Consider the following 23,077-nt stretch of genomic DNA (forward strand, 5'->3'; position numbering starts at 1 on the left):
GTCACCATGAATTACTGGTCAAAGTTATGAGTGTCAAGTGCACTTTGATCCTCATCAAAATGATCAATACTCCCTCACCCGATGAAAATGAAACACGTTTTGATGCTCATAAACTTCATATGAGGAATAACACATAAATGCCACAATTTCTCATAGCACCTGAGGGTGCACAGGTCCTAGAGAAACACATTTACTCAAATCAAAACATGAATTTTATAAATTGGCAGAACATAAGAAGTTTCACAAGCAAGAAAAGGATTTGTCATTACAGTCATACCAAAATAGGCAGCTGTGGAACTTTCAGGGATCATACCAAAATCATACTTATCCAATTGCTCTAGCAACAGATTGTCAGCATTCATCTGTTTGATGTTCTTCCTTTATGTAAGTTATATTTGCATTAGCACCAAAATGACAGCATTCATCTGTTTGACACCTATCATTTATGTCAGAAAGTTATACCCACATTTCAGTAATACACTAGATAATTGCATCACTTAAGGCCCATGTGATCCAATTCTTCTTGCAATAAAATTCTCATTAAATAACAAATGTATGAAAAGCAGCAACAAGGATTCATTTTTATTGTATTACTCATTTGGCCTTAAAAAATAAAAAGAACAAAATTACAATGTTTCTATCTTTGTAAACATGTAATGGAAGAGTTACAACGAACTACTCATGAGAATGTGCCAAAATCCAAAACTACAAAACTTAAGATGTAGGACAACCACATCCGCAGCCTATCTTTGAAATACTACCATTATCAGAGGCATGTATTCTCACAACCTGCAGACAAGCTCATCAAATTTACTCAACATGGATGATCAAAGTTCTGAAATATAGTTTGCTTGCCTTCAAGAAGCTTAGCAACCAGCCTTATCTTCCAACTCAAGCTTGAATGAAGGTCAAACTTGACTCCTTTGTTCATTCTGCCAAGAATTCTTAGCAGCTTCAGCAGATGTGGTGCCAGAATCCCCATTACCATCCTTAGGTTTAGAGAAGAAAGGATCCCACTCATGTGGACCAACCGTCCGCTGGCCATCCTCTAACAAAGCATACTTCCAGCTATTCTCTTCAATGAAGTCCTTATCTTCATGGCCTTCTACTATGTCCCTTCTTAGCTTAGTGACTTTGTCAATTACTGCCTGTACAGCCACATCAAAGGCATCCTTAAGAGTCTCCAATTTATATCTAGGGTCTGCATATATCAGCTTAGGTATCAGGCTAATAACTGTCTCTCTCATTATTTCCACAACATCAGGAGGGATTTGCTTTAACCTCTCCTCAATGCTAACATTTTTCTTTCGAATATCATCCTCTGGGATAAATACTGAGTATGTCGAGTAGTTCCTCGGGAGGTGCCATGTGTATTGTATATAAGCAGAGCCAGGATGGAAGAAAACAGGTATGCAACCAGCCAACATTGAGTCAAAAGCTGATCTCCTTGTATACGAATCTCCCTGTGGTTGTAGGCAAAACAAGGAGCTCTGGAACATTTGCATTATGCTGCTTGGAGAATGACACTTGCTCTCTCCAAAATCACACTCCAACAACTTGCAAACCTTAGACCTTTGACACTGATCGATGATCTGTCCTCTAATTGATTTCGGATTACCAGGGCGTGGTGCTCCTGCAAATGAACAGAGATACCTCCGCTTCAACTCCCTCATCCGATCCTGCCAAATGAAAACTTCAGCATCCTTTGCCGGGTGAAAGTAAGTAGGATATGGTATGCCAAAATCATTAGCATTCCATGGGCTCGACTCCACAACCAGCATTGACATGTTCTTCGCAGCTGGCAAGAACAGAAGCTTGTTTCCCCAGTCTGATTCAGAATCCGTCAATCTCCTAAAGTCCCAAGTGATCCTTCCTGCCACCAAGAAATGGTCCCTCCCCCCCATCACACTCCACTCAGGCCTCTTCATAAGCCAATCAACCAACTCAAGAGATGAAGAATCCCTGACTGAGATGTTATAACCCCAAAGATATCGAGCTACGTCAAAACCAGCATAGAATGGCACAAAGATAGCAGCCGCAATGGAGGAATCTTTAGTCAAGCACTCATACTGCTTCATCCGGTTGTTGAAGATCACATCCACCGCAAACTGATTTGTTGCATACCACCCTGTATTTGAGAAGACTCCTTCGGCATTCTCAAGCGGAGGCCCCAGGCCAGCATTGCCTGTGAACTTGCACATGTTGGTCCAAAGGCTCAACTTTCTGCAATCTCTGAGCATGTCTGCATTGAACCATGAGGGAAGATCATGAACGTAGATGTACCTCCCGCCACAGGGATCGCTCTTGTTACCGATGGTCTGGAGGGCACGGGTGAAGGGAAATACTTCCGGTGCTTGCTGGTCTGATGGCTTCAATTGGGACTGCACCTTCATTTTTGGCAGTTCGAGAGCTTCGTATGCTTCCGAAATCCGTTGGGATTTGGAAGGAATGGAGTAGGAACCAGATTGCTCAGGGTTGTTGATAGAGTTACTGCTCAGAACAGTGAAATGGAAATAGAAGATCATGATCCAGAACATGGCCGATAGAGTGGCCAAGAAGCAGAGCCGAGAAGGCCGAGGCTTGCCGTTGGCCTTCTCCATCCCCTCGTGATGAACGGAAGCCGACAACCGCCGCCTCATGGAATTGTGACCCAAATCAAATCGATAGCAGATCCAGTTTGAGCGCTTCTGCCGTGCGCCCCCCAGTTCGAAACGCCACCAGGGAATTATCACCCACCAGTGTACAGTGGCCTCGACCACTAATCTCCACTAAAAATCAAAACTTTCGCAGCGGTACGCCAATCTATCAATCTCGGAACCCTAAAAAAAGTACATAATTCGCAAAAACCCAAAACCCGGACCGGGATTCCCAGCAGGACAAATAAAAGTTCTGAACCCCCAAATTACGCCAACACAGAGGGAAACAAATTCTGGAGAACACAATTTTGATGGAGGTCAAAATGTAGGAAGAATCATACAATCGGATCGAAGAGGAAAGAAGAAGAGATCAGCGATGGGGAGAGAGAGAGAGAGAGAGAGAGAAATGGGGAGTATGACACACAGAGCGATCTTCGCCGAGACAAGGAGAGGGGAGCTTCCCTTTCGCCCACTCGCATCAGGGAGATATCGGGAGAGACAACCTCATGAACTCCCTCTCTCGATATCTCTCATCTTATGGGAAAAAGGCCCGGTTCGTCGCCGTCGATAGCCGGTTGCCTCTCCGACACGCTGGACGTTTCGCGACACGTTCCGGTTCTCACTAGGCTTAACGCCAAAATTTCGTTCGATATGGACCCCCGCGGTCTAAAAAATTGACGCCGTCACCGAAGGGCTCCGCTATTGACACGCGGCACGTCCGCCACGCGGCAGTGGGTCCACTGGGTTCCAAATACCCCCAAACCCGAAGACCTACCTGTCTTTCCACTGGAACAAATAGTGCCGTCGCTTCCGGTGGTCCCCGCCAAACCCTTTATTTCAACATGGTAACCGAATGGGTACACAACATTGCGTGGCGCAAGTTACATTTTTATTTAGACACGTCACGCATCGTGCGTTTTGGAATAAGCTTTATGACATCAAGGCTGCCACGTGGGTAATTAATTAACTAGTCATATGGAACGGTAAAGGCCAAAGCTCCTCAAATGGTACTGCCAACAACTATAGTTACCCGTATCGTACGTACGTGACGTTATACCCCTTGTTATTCCTAATTCTAGCCCATTAAAGATCCAATTAAAGAGATTTGTTCTTTTTACTTCAAAAAAAATGTCACCTGACAGAGATACTTCTTCTCTAATCCTCGGTTTACTCAAAACCGAGGATTGGCCAGCCATTAGGAACTCAAAACTCTAAAAGTAGAAGGTGTTTTGCGTACCTCAACAATCCACACTGGTTCAGTCATGCTATTAATAGGCTAACTTGTACATTCCACATCGGGGACGACATCACCATTACTAACCAATCAGATCTGCCAAATGCATATCAATGAAGTCAGGTAAGCAAAGCATTAATTCCGAACACTCGCTCAGGTCTCTCTTTCTCCCTCCCTCATTTACTCTTATTACTCCACATTTATTACAACAAGGCACTTTAAATGATGAAATCACAAACTCAACAAAACGTACGAGAAAATTACTGACACGACTAAGAACAGCTTCTTTTATTTACTCCACATATAAATTGTGTAAAAAAAGTTGGCTGCTTCGAATTCCTAGAGATTCTACAGATACTCTCTATCAATAATGATACATGAATGGAAGAAAAATCCTACCAATTCTGGTGCTCAAGTGCTAAAACTTCAGCTTTTTGAACAAAAAATTTAAAAAGTATCATCGATAAAAGAAATGCATGTACAAACATAAAGGATAATAGAAACGATTCCAGATATATCCCATTTTAAGATCACCAACCTGTGATCACCGAGCACCCAGTATTACAAGATCCATAGAAGCTTGAGGTACATGCTTATGTACGGCAACAATAAGCCCTCACTCATCCCCACCAAACCCTGAGAACCAATCAATCAGAAAAACCTTACTAACCCCAATGATTGGGAATGTTATTACACTATACAAACACCCAGAACAAACAAGACAAAACAACACATACTCAATTGTTAGCATCAACTGGAGCTCCAGATCTTGCTTGGGAAATTCGGTTGGCATAGATTGTCACGAGGCGTAACTGTGTGCTACTAAGGCCCTCCAAATATGGTAAAAATGACTTGCCAAGTAGGATGTAAATTTCCACCAAACAGAAAACAACAGTCTGAAATGTTCCAGATAGAGAAATTTGTCAGATGAGTTTTTTTTTTTTAAGATATAAAGCAGGATGCATTGAGTGACATTCTAGGCAGATAAATTAAACTATGGCAGAGTTTACTGAAGCATAACCATAGGACTCCTACATCTTCAATGATCTATTTATTATTTTCTCATACATGCTTACCGCATTTCTTCGCTTTTCCTTCTTAAAAACAAAGAAAAAGGAAATAAAGAAAAGAGTTCAGATCCATGTCCAAGAAGATGACAACCAAGACAGCAAGGAGAATAGAGACCATCTCCCACCAATTTGACCTTGCATATAGATATGATGTGTTCAACGGTTTAGCTCTAGAAGAAGGGCAAATTTCTAGAAGACCACAGTTGTGTTTTTATGCACAAAACATCATCTTTTTCCATAAAGATTTGAAGAGAAGTCGATAGATAATAGTCTCCATTTTTGCATCACCTAAATTTAGGAGACTGAAATCCGGAGGCTGGTTGGTATATATGTAATGGTATTTGGAATCAGTTGAGAAGAAGGAAAAAGAAGGTGATGGAAAGAAAAAGAAAGAGAAGGAAAACAAAAAAGCTAACAAAAGAAGTTATCTGCCTTAAGAAACTGTGTTGTTGCAAGAAAAATTTTCTGGTGATCATCTCCTCGGATCTACCTAAAAGGACTGTCAACACAAAAGGCTGAGGTTTTATGGTTCAATAAGTAGTCTAAACAACATGTACTTAAATGCTTTGTAACTTTTAGGTACATACATAAAATGCCAAATAACGTACTACAGCTACCACTGTTAAAACTAGTACAAAAAACACAGTTTAATGACAACAGTCACTTATTAGTAATAATATTAGAACCAGAGATTTTTTATAATGGAATTTGATGCGAATGGAGTGATATGATGATGATGGTCCACAACTATACTCCAATTTATATAAGATAACATACAATTGCAAAACATAACTACATCAATGAAATAAGAGCAAAAAAGGTGACATGTAGACTGAAAGACTAGAAGCTACAGGAAACACCCATTACAGAGGATGACCTTATGGCCAAAAAGAACTTATTTTCTTTCATCCAAAGGTTTATCATATCATTTTGATACATGTTTAAGCCTTCTAAAAGTTACTTATAGATAAGTCATTTAAATACCACCAAGATTGTATATAAGGACCTAATCAAATCTACTTCCAGTTCAAACTCATCTAAACTTCCAAAAAATAAGCATCTTATCATATCATTTTTTTGGATAATAATAACATAATTTATCCTACATGAAACCAACATCAAAAAGAATCCCAAGAGTCCTTATAAAATAATTAAAAAAATCTAATCTAGATACAAATAAACCAAAAAATGTTAATCCTAGATCGGGATGCTTCACAAATCTAGGTGAATAATATACAAGATCCGTGGAATCCAAAAGATTCTCTGCGTCATCTATGTTGCCTTTTGAGTTACGAGTGTTATCACCAGTAGTCCTATAAAATGTCAACGAAAAAGTTTACACTAATGCTGATTTTTCATAGATTCATCATAAGTGTTGGCTTCAAATATTTCCACATGTATATGTACCATGCATCACCATAGAGGATGTGCATTTGTTTCTTCAAAAGTCTAGCTAACAACTCTATTGCAAAAAAGGTAAGCATACATCTCTTATCTATGCTGTAAGGAGAAAGTGAAAATCCTACCTTCCTCACATCTGTACTTTGGTTTCCAAATGCATCAAACAAGGCAGGCAAAAATGATGGCAAATGTTTCATCAAATCTTCATGTGGAAGTCGGCCAACAACCTGGAGAAAAAGAAACAGCAGGAGTTATATTCTCAGGATTTTGAATTGCATAAAATTCTAATATATTTCCGATTGAAACCATTAAAGTTGAGAAAATGAGCATGAAATCATATTATATATCCTCAAAACAAATTCGGTTAGTTAGGTCAGATTAGTCTCAGCATGACTAGAGGAGAAATGCTCTTAGATCAGGTTCCTGGCTGGATTTTTCTGCAACATATTTCCGGAATACTTTGTCATATCTCTCAAAAGAGACATTGTCATAACCAGGTTTCCAATATTGGTCCAATACCTGATTTGACAACATCTAACTGGTATCATATTGAGATACCAAGTGGTATACTGATTAGTTCCCAGCTATTACTGGAAAAATTACTAAAAAATAATCATCAGTTGTTTACCAAGTGGCACTTAGATATATGGTCCACTACCTGTGTTTGGTTGGACAGGCAAATACCAGTCAAACTGGCATAAACCATGGCCACAACCACCACTTTTTGTATGACATCTAAGATAAGCAATGTCACCATATATTGAAGGACCATTAAGCAAGCAACAAACTGAAAAATAGCACGTCAAAATCAGGAAAATGAGGATTTCTACAGAACACAGAGAAACCAACAATTCTTATAGAGAACTCATCCACAATATATTATAAAACAACAGATAAGTCATATTCACAAGCAACAAGATGATCAGAAACACATTGATTATTTTTGCATATGCACTCAGCACCAGTATTATGCCTATTTGATACAAAAATCCTCAAGTAGAGATTGGATAACAGAGAATTGTAGAGACAAACAACATCCAGATTGTCAAAAGTGACACTTATAGAAGCTTCTTCCTCTTAGCATTCCATTCCCTCTTGAATTACATCAAATTGTATATAAATGTTCTCTTTTTTTTGTAACTTTATTGCATAATTTGATTACTGAAGCAGAGTGAAACCTTCAAAAAACCAAGAAGCAATTTGATAATCTCATGTTTCAAATTATGAAGGCTCAATAGATATTTGGCTTTGGGAAAGCTTAGAAGCATACATTGGAGAAAAAAAAAGAAAAATTAAAGAGATACCTTGGTTAAACAGTTGATGCAAATAACCAGGGTCTTTTCATCATCGCTGATCAATAAAGGTCCAATGACCTGCAGTGACCAAAAAAAGAAAATGATAGTAACTCGATAAAATTGCACAAGTCAGTAATTTAACTATCATTAGTGCAGTCTGACCAGCAATCTGTGATAACATTCACTTACATTAAGGAATCTAAGTGGATCGAATTCAGATAAGACAATATTCAAGCATTGGTTAGCTTCATTTGAGACCTGCAAAAGAATGAAAAGTAAAACAACAATTAGAAAAAATAGGATAAGCAAAATAAGAAATTTAAGAACCATGAGAATTTGGGTACCTTTACGAACACATCTTTAGTGACATGAATCAGTTTTTCAATAACAATTTCAACAGAATCTTTCATCTCGTTTTTCTGTATGTGGAATGCATAAAGCAAGGAGAAAACACCTTAAAGTTAAGATCAATCGCTAACTGGAATGCAGAGAGAGAAAGGGAAGAATCACAAAAGATGAAAGACCTGATTATTAAGCATTTTAAAAATCAGAGAAAGAGCAACCTCCCGTATTGAAGGATCAGAATCATCTAACACATCAAGCACAGCTGTCAAGATCTGATTGAAATACTGCATGAACATCAGATGCCATTAGAACTTGCATATGCATGCACGAACATCTCACATATTCTTAGTAAAAATACTATATTTATAATTTTAACACAGAAACAGGAAAACAACAATGAAGAATGCACTCCTCAATCCCGTTTACATGAACTTTACCACAGAGAAACAGTCAAGTTAAATAAAAAAAAGTGCACTTGTATCAAAGCTCAAAAATTAACAGCCTAATGACTACATTGGCTCATGCCAAAGCTCAAAGATTATTGATTAAATTATTGCCAACAAAATTCAAGTTAATAATATTATGCCTTCATTTATAATAATAAGATTTTGAGGTATTAGATGTCAAAGCTCAAAGATTAACAGTCTCATGACGACATTGCTGCCAGTTTATTCTTCATATCTAAGTTTGATAACTAAGTGCTGGTTCAAGAACCTGAAAATGATAAGCAACCATTATAAAATGATTTCTTTCTAAGTTCAGGTGAAAAATTATAAGAGGAAGACACAGAACAAGATTTATCAGTATACAGACCAAGGATGTGTACCTTTGTCCAGATAGAGCTATCATTATTTAGCGAAACTTCAACCAACTGCTGCAGTGCCACCCTTTTGTCTGAACTTGAGTTAACATCACTTGCATTGCAAATCTATAAAAAAACAAGGTTGTTATCTCAATGTTCTAAAACTATTTTAAGCCTATGCACCACTTATTACCTTAAACAGCATATGCACCACTTATTACTTTAAACAGGTTTGGACAACCACAAGAATAAGGTGAAAAAAATAGATGTAGAAAATGTAGCACTGTTTTCACATACCTGATGAAGAAGTTGGGGAATGCTAGGCCCAAGATCTACATGGCAGTTCACCGTTGCAGAACTAAGCGTCTCATGATTGAGCTCAGAATCTTTACTATTTCCACCACCATGATTCAAGTCAATAGCTTTATGTTCATTGGAACTGACCAGTCTACTGATATCTAGACGTGGTGTTGACACAGAACTCTCATGCTCAAATATATAATTTGTTTTCTTTAAGCACTTAGTACCTGACCCAGTACCTTGCAATGAAGGGTCAGAAGTGTAACCATCAAGGTTCTTGGAGGAATAACTAATTTCATCAGAAGCCATATAACAAATAGAGGCATCAACATTGATAGTTTCCTGATTCGAACTCTGCTTCCTCCCACTATCACCATCAACTGAATAACGACTGAGATGAGGGCCTTTCTTTGATCCACAAAAATAACCTTCCTCGGAAGAAGTTCCAACACCATCTGATTGATCATAAAAGGATTTTGAACGTTGGCGTTCTTTCTTATTCTGCAAGAAGTTCATAAGATCAACTTCTATACGGGGTGTGTACTGCTTAAGTGCCCGTCTCAATGAGTTTTGTTCTTCAATGGAAAGACTCAGAATAAAATTCAAGACTGATGTTGAATCAAAATGGGAGTAAACTGATATGATGACAGCGATTGATGCTTCCTTAAGCCTCACATTTTTTTCATTTACCAAAGGTGCTAACTTACCAAGCCATAGCTTAAGAAAGCCATTATTACTATAATTATCGGAGTTTATTGTATGTTTACTGAAGGAATTATTCGCAAACTGAAGAACGGCTAACTTTGCTTTTGGAGACCTCTGCTCATCCAAAGAACGAATAAATGCTGGAAGAAGAGAATCAACACTGTACACCTTACCAACTATCTCCAATGTTGTTGAACATGGTTGCCTAACCAGTTCCTTTGGGTCAATTAATCTTGAAAAGACATGTGGTAAGGTCCTTTCTAGGTAACTCTCAAAAGGCCTTCTGCATGCTGGAATGATCTCTGCAAGGGTTGAAAAAGTTGCCTGTGCAACTTTATGGTGAGGATCATCCAAGTACCGAAAGAATAATTTCATAACCTTCTCAAAATTCTGTGTAATTTCTAAAATACCTCTTGGGCCTTGCTGCAACAAATTTCGGAGATAATTAAAGGCAGAAACCCTAGCTACCCAATCTGAGCTAGCACTTAGTCCCTCTGTAAGTGCATCATTTAGCGATGCTGGACCATCCATGCAGCTAGATGTTACACTTGATGGGATTTGGCCATCATCAAAACTGTTTCTATTTGTAATAGTCCTTCCTGTCACCTGCTTCCTTAGAAGAGGGCGCTGAAAGTTAGGAATGTAACTACATAGTGAGTCCCTATAGAGAGAATCTTTGTACGGGATCTCCATATACTGTTTATCAATTTGCATATTTGAAATTGGCCTACTTAACCTGAGATCAACATTATCTTCTCTACCACTTCCTTCTTGCAACTGGTCAGATCTTTTCACATGAGATAATGACAAAGAGGATAGGGTATCAGATGTTATATCACTGAGGTAAGAGAATTTTGAAGGGTCTCTAGTCAATTGGACCTGGGAAGTCAGTAGCTCGGACTTGTTTGAACCACCATTTCTATTACTGCCTTTCGTAATGTTTTCAATTGTTGAACCAACCAATGATGAACTCTGTATAGAGAAAAGATTTGAAGAAGGAAAACTAGCAGAAACTGATGGATCACAGGTAGATGGAGCATCAACTCCTGCACTAGGAGCAAAACAAGGTAAAGGAATTTTAGCTCTTGCAGGCTTGCAAAGCATAGCATACCAGCAACTAAAGGTAATTTACTGTAAGCAAACAGTCAATAATTTTATTCAAAGAATAAGTGAACTCTATACAGTGAAAGATTTGATTTAGCATCTCGAGTATACCTAGATCCAAACTGGTTGAGCGTGCACTTGAGAAGTTTTGCTTCCCCAATAAACTCACACCTTTCAATAAACTTTCAATAGCTGACACCTTCTGTTTGCTTGAATGAAGCACAGTCTCAAGGGTTCTTTCCGTATTTTTCCCAAGTGTCTTTGATTGTGATAGGAAGCTAGCTGAGGAAAGAGATGTCCCTGTAGAAACAGTTGCACTCTTGTCCATTGCGACAATAGCAGAGGTACCATATCCAGTTACACTTGTAATAGTGGTTCGTGATGGGGCATGAGTTAACTGCACTCCCCTTTCACGAAGGGAAGGAGAAGCATATCTTTTATGTAATCCTCCATCCTCTTCATTTATTATCTGAAAATAGTTGCATCTCATCATAATCAGGTAGAACAAAAGTTTTGTTTAATCAAATAGAAAACTTCATACCCTTTGTATTGCTGGTTCAAATGACAAAAAAAGTCGCTGGGAACGCTCTGGCCATGTTTTGGTAAACATCCGATAGCAAGTTCGGGCAGTTGAACGAACCTAGCAGGATTCAATATTGAAACCAAGTTACGGGATTATATCTACAATGCAGGCAATAATTGGAGAGCAATTGCTCACCAAAAAAATTTAGAAAGAAACAATAACTGAAGTGTAATACAGAGTACACTATTCTCATTGTCACAGACTAACTACATCTCATTTGCGAATACAAGCTGACCAATGGTCCTCTCTTAGGTACCTAGATCAAATTTTTTGCAAGTAAACCTACTGTCTAACTCAGTTCATCTCTATGACACGCTAAGATAGTAAATTAGAATAAGAAATTCCTCAAAGACTAAAAGGCAAAATCAGAACTTTCTTGTAATGGAAAGCACAAATCATTGCACATTGGTCAATCACGCATATGACCGAAGGGGATAAGTCTTCCTGTGTGCAAATGCATGATTTGTGTTTTTGCCAAACCTATTGGCAGATCAATAACAATTCCCTACCTCACTCATTGCATCTGCAACACAACATTTGATTAGATCTTCATAGAGGTCTGCTGAACGGTGTATTTCCAGAGCATCAGCCCAGTACTCCAGTACTAGAAGTGCATAATCACAACACCTGATATACCAAGTTTTAGGTGTTGAAGGTTAGTAAGAGACACAAGGAGTAAATGCTCTTACCTAGCACGAAGAACTGCACTCTTGTCATTCTTTGCAGTATCAGCTATCCGAGGGAGTATACGGGCAACTTTACAATTACGCAGGATCTGAACAGTGACAAATTAGCAGGAAAAGAAAGAAACATGATATCTCTTCCTTAAACAAAACATATATATACATAAAAACTGAAAAGTTTTGATATCACATCATACTGTTTTTATGCAGGTATCTGCAGACTCAGCGATCACAAGGACAGTTATTACAACAAGCTTTAAAAGTACCTGAACAAAATTCATTAAGTCGCTATTTACTTATGACACTAAGCCAATTCAGTGGCATTAAATGAGTGTTACCGGAATGAACATCTCAGCACAAGTTTCAAAGTCCCCCAATAGTTCCTTGGATAATAAGCTCAGAAGATGGCAGGCCTATATGAAGAAAACACAGTAAAAGAATGATACACTTATAGCCTCAAAATATAAGCTTAAGTTAATTTGCAGATATCATCCAGAACAAAGTGATGAAGATGCAAAAAAAGGAAACAAGAGAAAAACATTGAATGAACAACCATATATCTAGGTTCTCATACATTTTTCTTAAACAAATAAGTTATCATGAAAACAGGAACATCATAGAATTATGCAACCTTGGATAGTGTAGGTCTCATGATAACTATGTGCAGTGTAAACATCATTAATAATTCTGATATTGTATGAACATGGAAAAAGGCAAACACATTGGTCAATTGAGCAATGGCATACCAATGAAACATGAAACCTGCAGATAAAGCATGTTGACTATAATGTGAATATGAAATGCCAAGTGATTATGAGAGATACTATAAGGTAGGCTAGGTAGCTACTTTCATTTGAGCCTACTTAAGGGCTATGGCAGCTTTAAAATCAAAGTAAATGTGATATAAGGGCACAATAACATCATGTAAGTAATCAGTGAAAAATAACACCTAAGAGAAGAAGACACAATCAACATGGTGTGTTTAACAAATAATTTCTAGATACCAAATTAAATGAGTAATTTGACAGGAGAGACATGTCATGCAACACTTGATAAGCTCAAGAGAGAGAATACCATTAAAGAGTTTCATAAAGGAAAATATATTGAGGACTTTGATTTGCCTCATAGTAAGTCTATAATATGAAATAACTAGCCTTATACTTAGAAATTGAGCTTGCTGGAGTGGATGTTGAAGAAACCTAGATAACACATGGTGTTCTTTCCTAGGCTTAATCATCATTACTGATGGTCATTATGACTAGAGGGTCAGCCTCCATTGCAGCGAGCTTGCTCCATTCTGACTTTGGCATCGACCATCAAGTCGATGACATTATCTTTCCAAATGGGCAGACCAAGTATTGGCAGGAGCTTCATATGCTAAGCTGCTCAATCATTACAACAAAATACAACTATATAGCATACACCATTTCTTATGGGAAACTTGGAATGAGTTAAATTCAAGCAACTATTGTCAGTGAATCTGCCTATTCAGATCATTTTATGAACAACATCTTCCTCGTCCTGCCCTCAGCAGGACCAATACGAGAAAAAAAAGGCTAAGAAGTCACTCTAGAACTGCATGTAATTTACCTCACCATAACATATATCCTCCATGATAGATTCAAGCAAAATATACCTGTTTCACAATGCTAGAACGTCGATCCAATAGCTGAGTGCTTAGAGGAGTTGCTAGTTGCTTTAGGAGTGTAAGAAAAGATGGATAATCACCAGCGCCTGTTAAAATATCAAAGTATTAAGTTCAACGTTGATGGAAAACAATAAAAGATGCGTCAAACAACCTACGAAGTACCTAAATTCAAGATAATTAAAAGAATGTCAGTTTGCATCCAAGTTTTACCAATAATGGCTCACGCCCTTGCTTACTAGTAAGTACATTTCACACTGCCTTCAAGTGGATATACATTCCCACTTTGATAAACAATCATTAGTCTGGAATACTACCTTTTGATTGAATGAATATAGCTGTTGAAAACACAATGAAAAGAGTAGCCTTTCTTTCTCAGTATCATAAACAGGATGCTCAATCAAGCACAAATTACATTTCTCTTCTCCTCCTTTCTTTCACCTTTCCTTTTCTTCCCTAATTTCTCTTTCTTCTCACGTGGAATCAGCCCGACCCTTATTAGATCCCCCCACCCCCGTCTTCACTTTTTGCCATATTTGTTTGTTCCATGATGGACATATTCTAATTTGTGATCAGCCAAGAATAGGAGGTCTTCTCTCATAACTATCTGTACCAAAATATGTCTGTAATCTTTGTTTTATTGTTGCACTGATCACTATGACTATCAAGCACTTAACTCAAGCCTATTTTTCATCATTCTGTTGCTCAAATTAATTTAACTCAGATGCTAAAGAGCACTCTGTAGCAGATGTTAATGGTAGGAGACAAAATGTGATTATGAAGGAAAACATTAGGTATGGCATGTAATTTTTAACAAATGAGAGTGTGACCCATAATTTCAACAAAAAACAAGGTGCAATGATGCAAAACAAAGACACAAATTTTCAAGGAATCCAAGGAAATACGAGCCCAAGAACTTACCATTTGCCCAACGAAATTGGTGGTATCAATAACTTTTAAAAAAACAACCCAAAAATGCTCACAGATTGACCAAAACAGGTAAACTACAATTATTTAGATATCAAAAAAAATTTGTAAGACCTAATATTTTAGCACATACTCAAGAACAAGAATTATCATGTTGGCCAATATGAATCTGAAGCACATAATGAGCCATGCCAAGACATGGATAGGCCAATCATTGGCTTGTGCCAATCAGTAAGTAGTTTAAACAAGCAATGTCAGTACATTCCATTCCAAAGATATACATCACCCACACCACAAAACAAGAATCCTTGGCTTAAGAACACTTAAAAATGTTATATGGATGACAGTAGTACTTGTTTGATACTTTTTTGACTAACAGAATAAGTTTGGTATAGATCATTTACACAAAGTAGCACACATTTACACAAATTTAGCTAGAATAAAATGACAAAATCATAAATTTATTTCTAAATCAGTTAACTACTGCAGAAAGCTAGTTTCATACACATTAAAGGCACCCTCTTTATTAATCAGATTATACAGGGGTTTTACAGCTCTAACCCTAAATATTCTGAATATGCATATAATTGCATGAACAATGAGAATGATAAAGGTCAGTTAGACCTCCAAAGACAAGGCCTTCAACTCTCTGCATAGCAGCAATGCGAAGTGACCAATCTTTGTCTGGCACTAGTGTAGATGCAATTCTTTCCATTTCCTTGTTCAGCTCCTTTTCAGAGTACACTTTAATAGGTGCCACAAGCTTTTCAGTAGCATCAATTTCACCTACAGTTCACTCAAAACTGAAGCGCATTAGCAACACCTCCCAAATAACCATAACTAGGAACAAAAATAAAAAACCATGTGTTGCAGCAAATAAAGCTATGTATCATATTATATAGAAGATCACCACAAATTCTAATAAGAAAAATAAGAAGTATATGAACTATGAAAGAAAGTGTTAACAAAGCTAAACTTACCGCTGAACCTGACAATTTGATGTCTATGACAATATGTAGGTAATAGATATCACATGGAAAGACACATGGAGCACGAAACAGTTCAAAATTTTGATGTCTTTCAGCATGCAGGACATCAAAATGATTTTAACATTTCAACAAATGAAGGTTCTCAGGCAAAGAGTAACACTAACCACTAGAAAATGAAATTTCTTTGGGAGCTATCTTGTTCTTTGGGCTGCTCTTCTTATGGCTTGCAGAAGATGATCTAGTTTCAGCTGAAATGTGAGGACTTCCAATTCTATCCGACGGCTGGATCTTCGGTTCTATTTTTTCTAACCTGATATTAATCTCTTTCATCTGAATAGTGGAAAGTTATTCCAAGCCAAGATAATCCAATCAATACTTAATAACATATGAAAGCTTATAACAAGTTTTTAGTCCTTAGACATGTTTGGAAAAAGCCAGACCTCAGAGATGGGATTCTGATGTAAGAAACTGGATTCATATTTCAAATCTTTGAACACTTACCATGGAAGAAGGAAGATGGTGACGGTGCAATTCCTCACGAAACTGAGGTCCAACCTGTGTATACATCTCCTACAAAAAATTATCACAAATTAACTTAGAACTGTTTGTATCATGATGAAAATCATCAGATTTGTCATTCATACTTATGCATTTAGCTAATCTTTTAGATTTCAAAGCATCCAAGATTAACACCATATTTGAGATGCTAAAAATCAAACATCACTTTTTCCAAGACATCATAGAAAACAACTGATACAGAAGTCAATATGGCACTTAAGACCAATGTGCTGACCTCTATGCATGAAGTAGCAGCATCTCTAACACTTTGGTTAGAGTCAGTCAACAACTGCAAAACCTGCAAAGAAAGGAAGAAGTTATTGTTTCAGACAAGTCTGCTTCCTGAAGTTTCATATGAAGGTACATTCATCAATGAAGCAGGCCCTTTAAATCAAGAAGATATTCATACAGGAGGAAGAAGGACTCGCTGAAGAGGGAGCTCAGTTGAAGCAAAAAGTCCAATAGCTGTAGTAACAGTTCGTGCAAACTCTTCTCGCACTCTCCAACTCCTGTGTGTCCATGCGTAACTACCAGCTCTTTCAACAATGATTGTTGGGGAGGAAACCTGACTTACATGTGAACCTTAACCTGTTAGTCGCATACAAGAAAGGGCAGGCAACAGCACCCACACAATGCTAAATGGCCAAACTAATTCCATATCAAGATCAAGCTATCATGAGATAATTAGAATAAGCAGGGTCAAACTGCAAACGATATGAATAAGAAAATACTGCCTCCAAAACAAAATCTGAAATTTTGGCCTTGGTAGGTTAGTCATTAAAACCTCAAACAGATAACAATTAGATTTGATAAGATTCAGAATCATTAAACATCAATTATTAACTGAGCCTCCACAAATTATATAATGAAGACACGTCACTGCAAAGTCATCAACCCTAAACCATCATCTTCTGTTATATTTACATGGTGAAAGGATAAGACAGAACACGAAATTCGATTGATTTCGTCCCTATAAGAACATGTACACTATCCATTAGATGATAACATCTCTCGAGAAATTAAAATGTGTGTTTTCTGATATTTAAATGGAGAATCAACAGATCCAATTATGCATTTGACAAACACTTTTAAATGTTTTTTTCCAATTGCACTTGAGAACCAAACGAATCACGAGAGCTCCAAATTCAGAACAGAGCAAGTAAAATGAAGGAGATATGATAGGATTTCGACCTCCATGAGAGTGACCAGAAACTGCCGTGCGGCGTCCCGCACGGGCTGCTTCCCGTCCCCGAGCCTCTCGACGACGGCCGGTACGATCCCGTTGAAATGGAGCTTAAGGTGTTCGCCGGAGAGCACTGCGGCGGCGGACAGCGCGTGGAGCGCGCCCTGGGAGACCCGGAAGTTGGTGTCCTTGAGGAGATCCATGCAGGCATCGACGAGGGTGGTTACTTCGGAAACGGAGAGGCTCCTGGTGGTGCTCTCCAGCACCTGGTGGAGCCGCTCCACCCCGGCCATCCGCTCCTTAGTGTCCTTGGCCCGCGCCATCTCCAGTGCCTCCTCCATCGGAGCCCCGGCGAGAGGAGCTCCGGTCTTGTACTATTAAGGCGACAACCAGGGCTCCGGATCTGGAATACGGTGACAGACGATCGGATCCGGTGGGATCTGTGGGCGAAACTTTTGGCCACGGACAACTCGATCGACGGGGAGTGAGAGAGCGATCGAGCAACCCTGCAAGGGGGTAAGTTGCCTCCGGAGAGTCTCGACCTGAGAGAGTGGTTTCCATTTAAACATATGCCACTATCAATTCCAGGATTCACCACACTGCCACTGCCGTGTTCTCTTCTTTCTGCCCCTCCAAAGTGATGCGTGAAAATGAATCCACCGTGGATCCCTGATCTGGAAATATCTAACGGCGTACGTTAATCAGTCGCATACAATATCTATGCGACTAAAGTGGAAGGTTCTCGAAGTTACTATTTTGAATATAATAAATAAAAAAATAATTTTATAAAAATCGAAAACACATATACTCGTACGTAACGATCTATTATTAGACGTTGTAGACAGAAGAAGAAGAAGAAGTGTTACACGACCATCGTATCGATGACTACACAGAATGATGTAGCATGGTCTTCGATCGATGCGATATGATACGATTTGCTTGTTTAGAACCTTGTGGAGTAAGAAAAGAATGGATTTGCTTGCTATTCAAATACAATTCAAGAGCATAATATAAATCTGTGCTGCTCGGCAATTTTCCACCCTGTGAATGGAGAGTTCTGCAGGGCTCTTCGGAGAATGCCACCACAAGGAAGGTTAATAGAAAGCTCTTGCTGCAAAAAGGAGGCCACCTAACTTTAGCTAACAGGCGATCTGTGTTGCACTAATTTGTTGTTATCCACCAAACCATGAAATGATTGAATCAGCTCACCAATCTTCCAAGCTCGCGCTTCATCTCACTGTTCTCTTCTCTCTATGTTATCGGGTACCTTTTTGGCGGATGCTGTGACCCATCTCCAGTTCTTCTTGTAGAGATATTTTGAAGCTGGTACTTCGAGTATGATGATCTCGAAGGAACATTATCATCCACTAAAAATTATATTTATATATTTATATATATATAGGTGATTTTCCAAGAATAAATCTTCATTTTGGGTTTATCTAAAATAGTATCTTCTTTAATCTTTTCGAACAACATTCATAATTCATTAAACTCATTTTATAGAAATTTTTATAATATTTTAATTGAGATATTAAAAATATTATTGAAAAACATCATTAGCGACATTATATTATTATTATGTCTCTTTAGTCGTCATTGTTAGCTTGTAACTGATTTGATTAAGATTAGAAGTTTATTTTTGATTATTTATAATATTTTTTAATTATATTTTATGATTTTTTTTATTATGATAACCAAAATAATATAATAGTTATTTTTTTATTCTTATTTAGTTATTGTTATTCTTAAAATATTTATTGTAAATATTTATTTAAATCTTAGTATAATATATAATTCAGTTAATTCAGTTATAGTGCTTTGAAGTAAACTTTATAATGTTTTATTACGGTGATAACAATATTATAAACGGTTAAATCATTATGACGAAGAAAAAGTACTATCAACTTTTTAAGAGATTATTGGGATATTTTATGAATTAGAGGGTACTTATTAGGGTTTATGAAAAAGTCAAAAGAAAAAAATTATATATATCATCACTGTTTTTTTTTTTTATTACATGTTTTTTTCCACCGTGGTGCGATTGACTCACTTATTGTGTTAAATAATCATTAATCCTTAATACCTCCAACTCAAATTAATTATAAATTACATAAATAAAAACTGAGTCCATTGCTTTTAAGTTAGACTAATTATATATTACATCTTATATTTGGATCATGATCTTTATATTTTTAAAAATAAAATAAATAATTTTATTTATCCTAATATTATCATCTGTATTAATGAAAAATATAACACGTGACACAACGTGCTAAATCGATATGAAAGTAATTGACAAAAAAATAATTTTAATATCATTTTTGTTTTCAACACGTCAAATGTTGAAATTATATTTTTATTAATAAAATTAATAGAAATGTAAGGATATTAAAATTATTTTTTTATCTTTCATTTTTACACCAATTCAGCACATGTCAATTTAATTTACGACAAAAATGAGATTATTTATTTGATTTTTAAAATCATAGAGATCTATATGGATCGTGATGTGATGTAATACGTAATTAACCCTATTAAGTTTCGAGGAGGTATTGTATTAATTATCTCATTAAACAGGTCGTAATATCATAAAAATAAAATAAAATTATAGTGAGTCAAGAATAATATAGTGGACTAAACCTTTAAATCATTTTTTTATTAGAATATTATTACATCACAAGTGTAAGAACTCCTCGAGCTGGCTTGAGTTAGCCCAAACTTGCAATCGGGTCATATCGGTTGGGGTTGGGCTAGTCATGGCTCGATCGAATCGACTTGGGTAGTTCGATGTCGGATTGGCCCTCCAAATCCTCTGAAGAACACGGGAGACATGGATGAATGGCTCTCCTTGATCATCACCCAATCAGCTCTCTGTCCTCTCCCACCAATCTTCTCTGCCATCGGCCTCTCTCATCGCCTGGCCCTCCTTCCTCTCCACCGTTCTTGAACCTTGAGGATGTCGGCGGTGCACTCTGTCGCTGTTTCTTCTTCGGCCATCTCCAGATGCCCCAAGAACCATCACTCTCTCCCAGGTCTCTCGCTCTCCGTGTGTGGATCTGTTTTGATAACAGCAACTCGTTCTTGAATGTTGACAAAGTTGATCGAAATCTGCGTTTTCCGTCTTGAGAAGTGGCGATTTATGAATCAGTTTCCCTGTTGGTTTTATTGCGTGTGTGCTTTAGGAGTGCAGAGAGAAACATTGGTAGAATTATGTAGAATGCTCAGAAAATGGCCGGTCTTGGCAATCAGAAAGTGGTAGGAGAATGAAGTGTGTGTCGAAATCCTATTGCTTGTAGACTACAATCACTAACAGTTGGTTTTGATTTCTAGATTGAACTTTGTACTATAGATGTGGCTTTGCTGTCATCCCACTCTTCCTTTTCATATAGCTCTGATTAGCTTATCAAATATGAACCTGTGATGTTTTGAAAGGATGCTTTTCAAGTGATTATAGCAAATTTTCAAGTGGTTTATCATACAAGGACTTGGAAAATTTTCAAGTCACTATAACAAAAACTATAGATTCTATTTTGTAGGTACAAAACAAATTTGTTCTTGCGACTTATATAGTAGCTTGAACATTTGTTAAGATGGTGTCCTTAAATTTCTTGGCCTTCACCTTAGTATGCATGGGAAGCACCTGCGCTTAATTGAATAAATTTGGTAAGGGTACTATTGGCTAAATAGACATGGTAACATTTGTTAGAACTTTTCTTAGAGTTAAAATCTTACACTCCACTTTGAATGCTAGTTATGAATTTTGGATGTCAAACTTTCAAGTGCCAATGAAGACTGTCATAATCTCCCTCTAGTATAATTGTAACTACTCTAGTTGTGTTACTGTGCAAATTTTTTACTGCATCAAAAGCATCATAAATGATGAGAAAATGGATTTTGTGCATCAAACACTTTGTAGTTTCGTAATTGTTATTATCTGCATTCATCTGTTGATAAACTTAAGTTAACTCAACATTCGAAATATTGGAGTCGTTGTGTCATTAGCTTAGGATTTACCTCTTGACCATAGGCTTTATTTTGTGGAGCAGTGTGTGCTAGTGAGGCCGATGGAAATCTTATAAGAATTTGGGACCCCAAGGAGACTAGGGCATTTGTTGCTTGGAACATGTTTGGATTTATTTTTATACTAGACCATCCAAAAAGTTGTTGCTTAATGGGAAGCTTAATCTGACGGGTCCAAATTGTGAACAGAAGCTTAGATACAGTATACCATCATTTGCAATCTCCATTTATATGTATCTGATGGCACTAGATCTGGAGGTCTTTGGAAAGTCCAATACACTTTCTTTCTTTGATCAGACATGCTAAAAGAAATTCCTTTTGACATCTGTTAAAAGCAATTCCGTTTTTAGCAGTCTCAAATCTGCAAGACTTGAATCAAAACTCTTAATATCCTGTTGTCGTCCAATTAACCTCACCATGAAACGTTGGCCCATAAATATAAATTCTTATTGGTCAGGTTATCGATGTCGAATCTTGATGATAAATTCCAACCCTGGTGTCCTGTACGCATTTCTATGAACAATTTTTCTTGGTTAGAAGCAAGAGCAGCATATCTATTTCTTCATGCCCGGACGGTCCAATTTTGGCACAATTATTTATAAATGCACATCTTGTTAGATTTCTTGAGCATAACTGTGGAGTACCATCAACCATTCCAAAGAAATTTTACAAGAAATTTCAAGGACACTCAGGGAGAAACCGAAGGGAAATTCAAATATAGGAGGTTTTTATGATCGAAACAGGTTGACAGCTCATTGATACATTAGTTGACTTTTATCGCACTTGTTATTGTTGCTGTTTCTTCTATGAATAGTACTGTTCTAGCTGATTTTTAAGCATAAACAATGTTCATGGCGTGCTTGGTTATTGTGTGCTACCATGTCTTTACATTTGATATCCTCCACTTAATCTTAATTCTGAACTTCTCGGTGTTTTACAGCATCAATGTCTCTCCCTACAACTGCTCGCCCAATTTTTCGTTCTGCTTTCAGTGGTGTATCTTTGCATCTTCCTCCTCCAAAAGTGATTCCAAGACGAAATTCGTATGTCTCCAAGGTGACTGTGATGATGGCCAAGCCAGCGATTCAGTTCATCCAAGGAACTGATGAACAGACAGTACCAGATGTGAGACTAACCAAATCGAGAGACGGTACGAATGGTGTCGCAATATTTACCTTCGATCAACCCTCTGTCTTTGACTCATCAAGCGAGCTGGGTGACATCACTGGATTCTACATGATCGATGAGGAAGGTGTGCTTCAGTCGGTTGATGTGAGTGCCAAGTTCATCAATGGAAAGCCTGCAAGAATAGAAGCCAAGTATGTGATGCGGAGTCCGCGAGACTGGGACAGATTCATGAGGTTCATGGAGAGGTACTCTCAAGCAAATGGTTTACAGTTTGTGAAAAAATGAGGTGGCCTCCATCCTCCATGTTTCATAAATCCAACTGGTAATATGTCTAATTAGATTATTCAAAAATGTAAATTTTTGTTCAATGTTGCTTATATTCAATCGAAAGATGTACCTCAACATATGAGAATGATTAGAAAGTCCATCTCAAATGAAGTTTATTTGAATTTTCCTGTGTTTAACACAT

The 23,077-nt window shown here is 37.5% G+C and overlaps 3 protein-coding genes across 3 annotated transcripts; 1 reads left to right on the forward strand and 2 right to left on the reverse strand.

Moving 5' to 3' along the window:
- Positions 1-556: 556 nt before the first annotated feature.
- On the reverse strand, positions 557-4,506 carry LOC135626736 (xyloglucan galactosyltransferase KATAMARI1 homolog). Its single transcript, XM_065132315.1, has 2 exons — positions 4,409-4,506; positions 557-3,966 (listed from the first exon to the last, which is right to left on the reverse strand). Exon 2 carries the CDS (start codon positions 2,637-2,639, stop codon positions 909-911), a length of 1,731 nt encoding a protein of 576 aa, XP_064988387.1. The 5' UTR covers positions 2,640-3,966; positions 4,409-4,506; the 3' UTR covers positions 557-908.
- On the reverse strand, positions 4,365-18,002 carry LOC103972034 (CLIP-associated protein). Its single transcript, XM_018820664.2, has 21 exons — positions 17,469-18,002; positions 16,687-16,842; positions 16,513-16,575; positions 16,221-16,289; positions 15,884-16,049; positions 15,355-15,516; positions 13,795-13,892; positions 12,497-12,571; positions 12,356-12,424; positions 12,165-12,250; positions 11,985-12,102; positions 11,434-11,532; positions 11,004-11,361; positions 9,081-10,834; positions 8,808-8,909; positions 8,161-8,265; positions 7,981-8,055; positions 7,826-7,894; positions 7,646-7,714; positions 6,467-6,568; positions 4,365-4,766 (listed from the first exon to the last, which is right to left on the reverse strand). Exons 1-21 carry the CDS (start codon positions 17,799-17,801, stop codon positions 4,608-4,610), a joined length of 4,287 nt encoding a protein of 1,428 aa, XP_018676209.2. The 5' UTR covers positions 17,802-18,002; the 3' UTR covers positions 4,365-4,607.
- Positions 18,003-20,306: 2,304 nt separating this feature from the next.
- Positions 20,307-23,057, forward strand: LOC135627123 (photosystem II reaction center PSB28 protein, chloroplastic-like). Its single transcript, XM_065133096.1, has 2 exons — positions 20,307-20,492; positions 22,421-23,057. Exons 1-2 carry the CDS (start codon positions 20,417-20,419, stop codon positions 22,891-22,893), a joined length of 549 nt encoding a protein of 182 aa, XP_064989168.1. The 5' UTR covers positions 20,307-20,416; the 3' UTR covers positions 22,894-23,057.
- Positions 23,058-23,077: the final 20 nt, after the last annotated feature.

This window comes from Musa acuminata, chromosome BXJ2-11 (genome assembly GCF_036884655.1).
Source record: "Musa acuminata AAA Group cultivar baxijiao chromosome BXJ2-11, Cavendish_Baxijiao_AAA, whole genome shotgun sequence".
Taxonomy (NCBI): domain Eukaryota; kingdom Viridiplantae; phylum Streptophyta; class Magnoliopsida; order Zingiberales; family Musaceae; genus Musa; species Musa acuminata.

Bases quoted from the DNA above. Each gene is read 5' to 3' on its own strand.
- LOC135626736 (XM_065132315.1), bottom strand. From the start codon at position 2,639: ATGAGGCGGCGGTTGTCGGCTTCCGTTCATCACGAGGGGATGGAGAAG.
- LOC103972034 (XM_018820664.2), bottom strand. From the start codon at position 17,801: ATGGAGGAGGCACTGGAGATGGCGCGGGCCAAGGACACTAAGGAGCGG. The intron at 12,425-12,496 runs GTAACACTCATT...AATTTTGTTCAG, and splicing joins GTGCTGAGATGTTCATTCCG to GTACTTTTAAAGCTTGTTGT. The intron at 10,835-11,003 runs GTATACTCGAGA...CTCCTAGTGCAG, and splicing joins CTCAACCAGTTTGGATCTAG to GAGTTGATGCTCCATCTACC.
- LOC135627123 (XM_065133096.1), top strand. From the start codon at position 20,417: ATGTCGGCGGTGCACTCTGTCGCTGTTTCTTCTTCGGCCATCTCCAGA. The intron at 20,493-22,420 runs GTCTCTCGCTCT...GGTGTTTTACAG, and splicing joins GAACCATCACTCTCTCCCAG to CATCAATGTCTCTCCCTACA.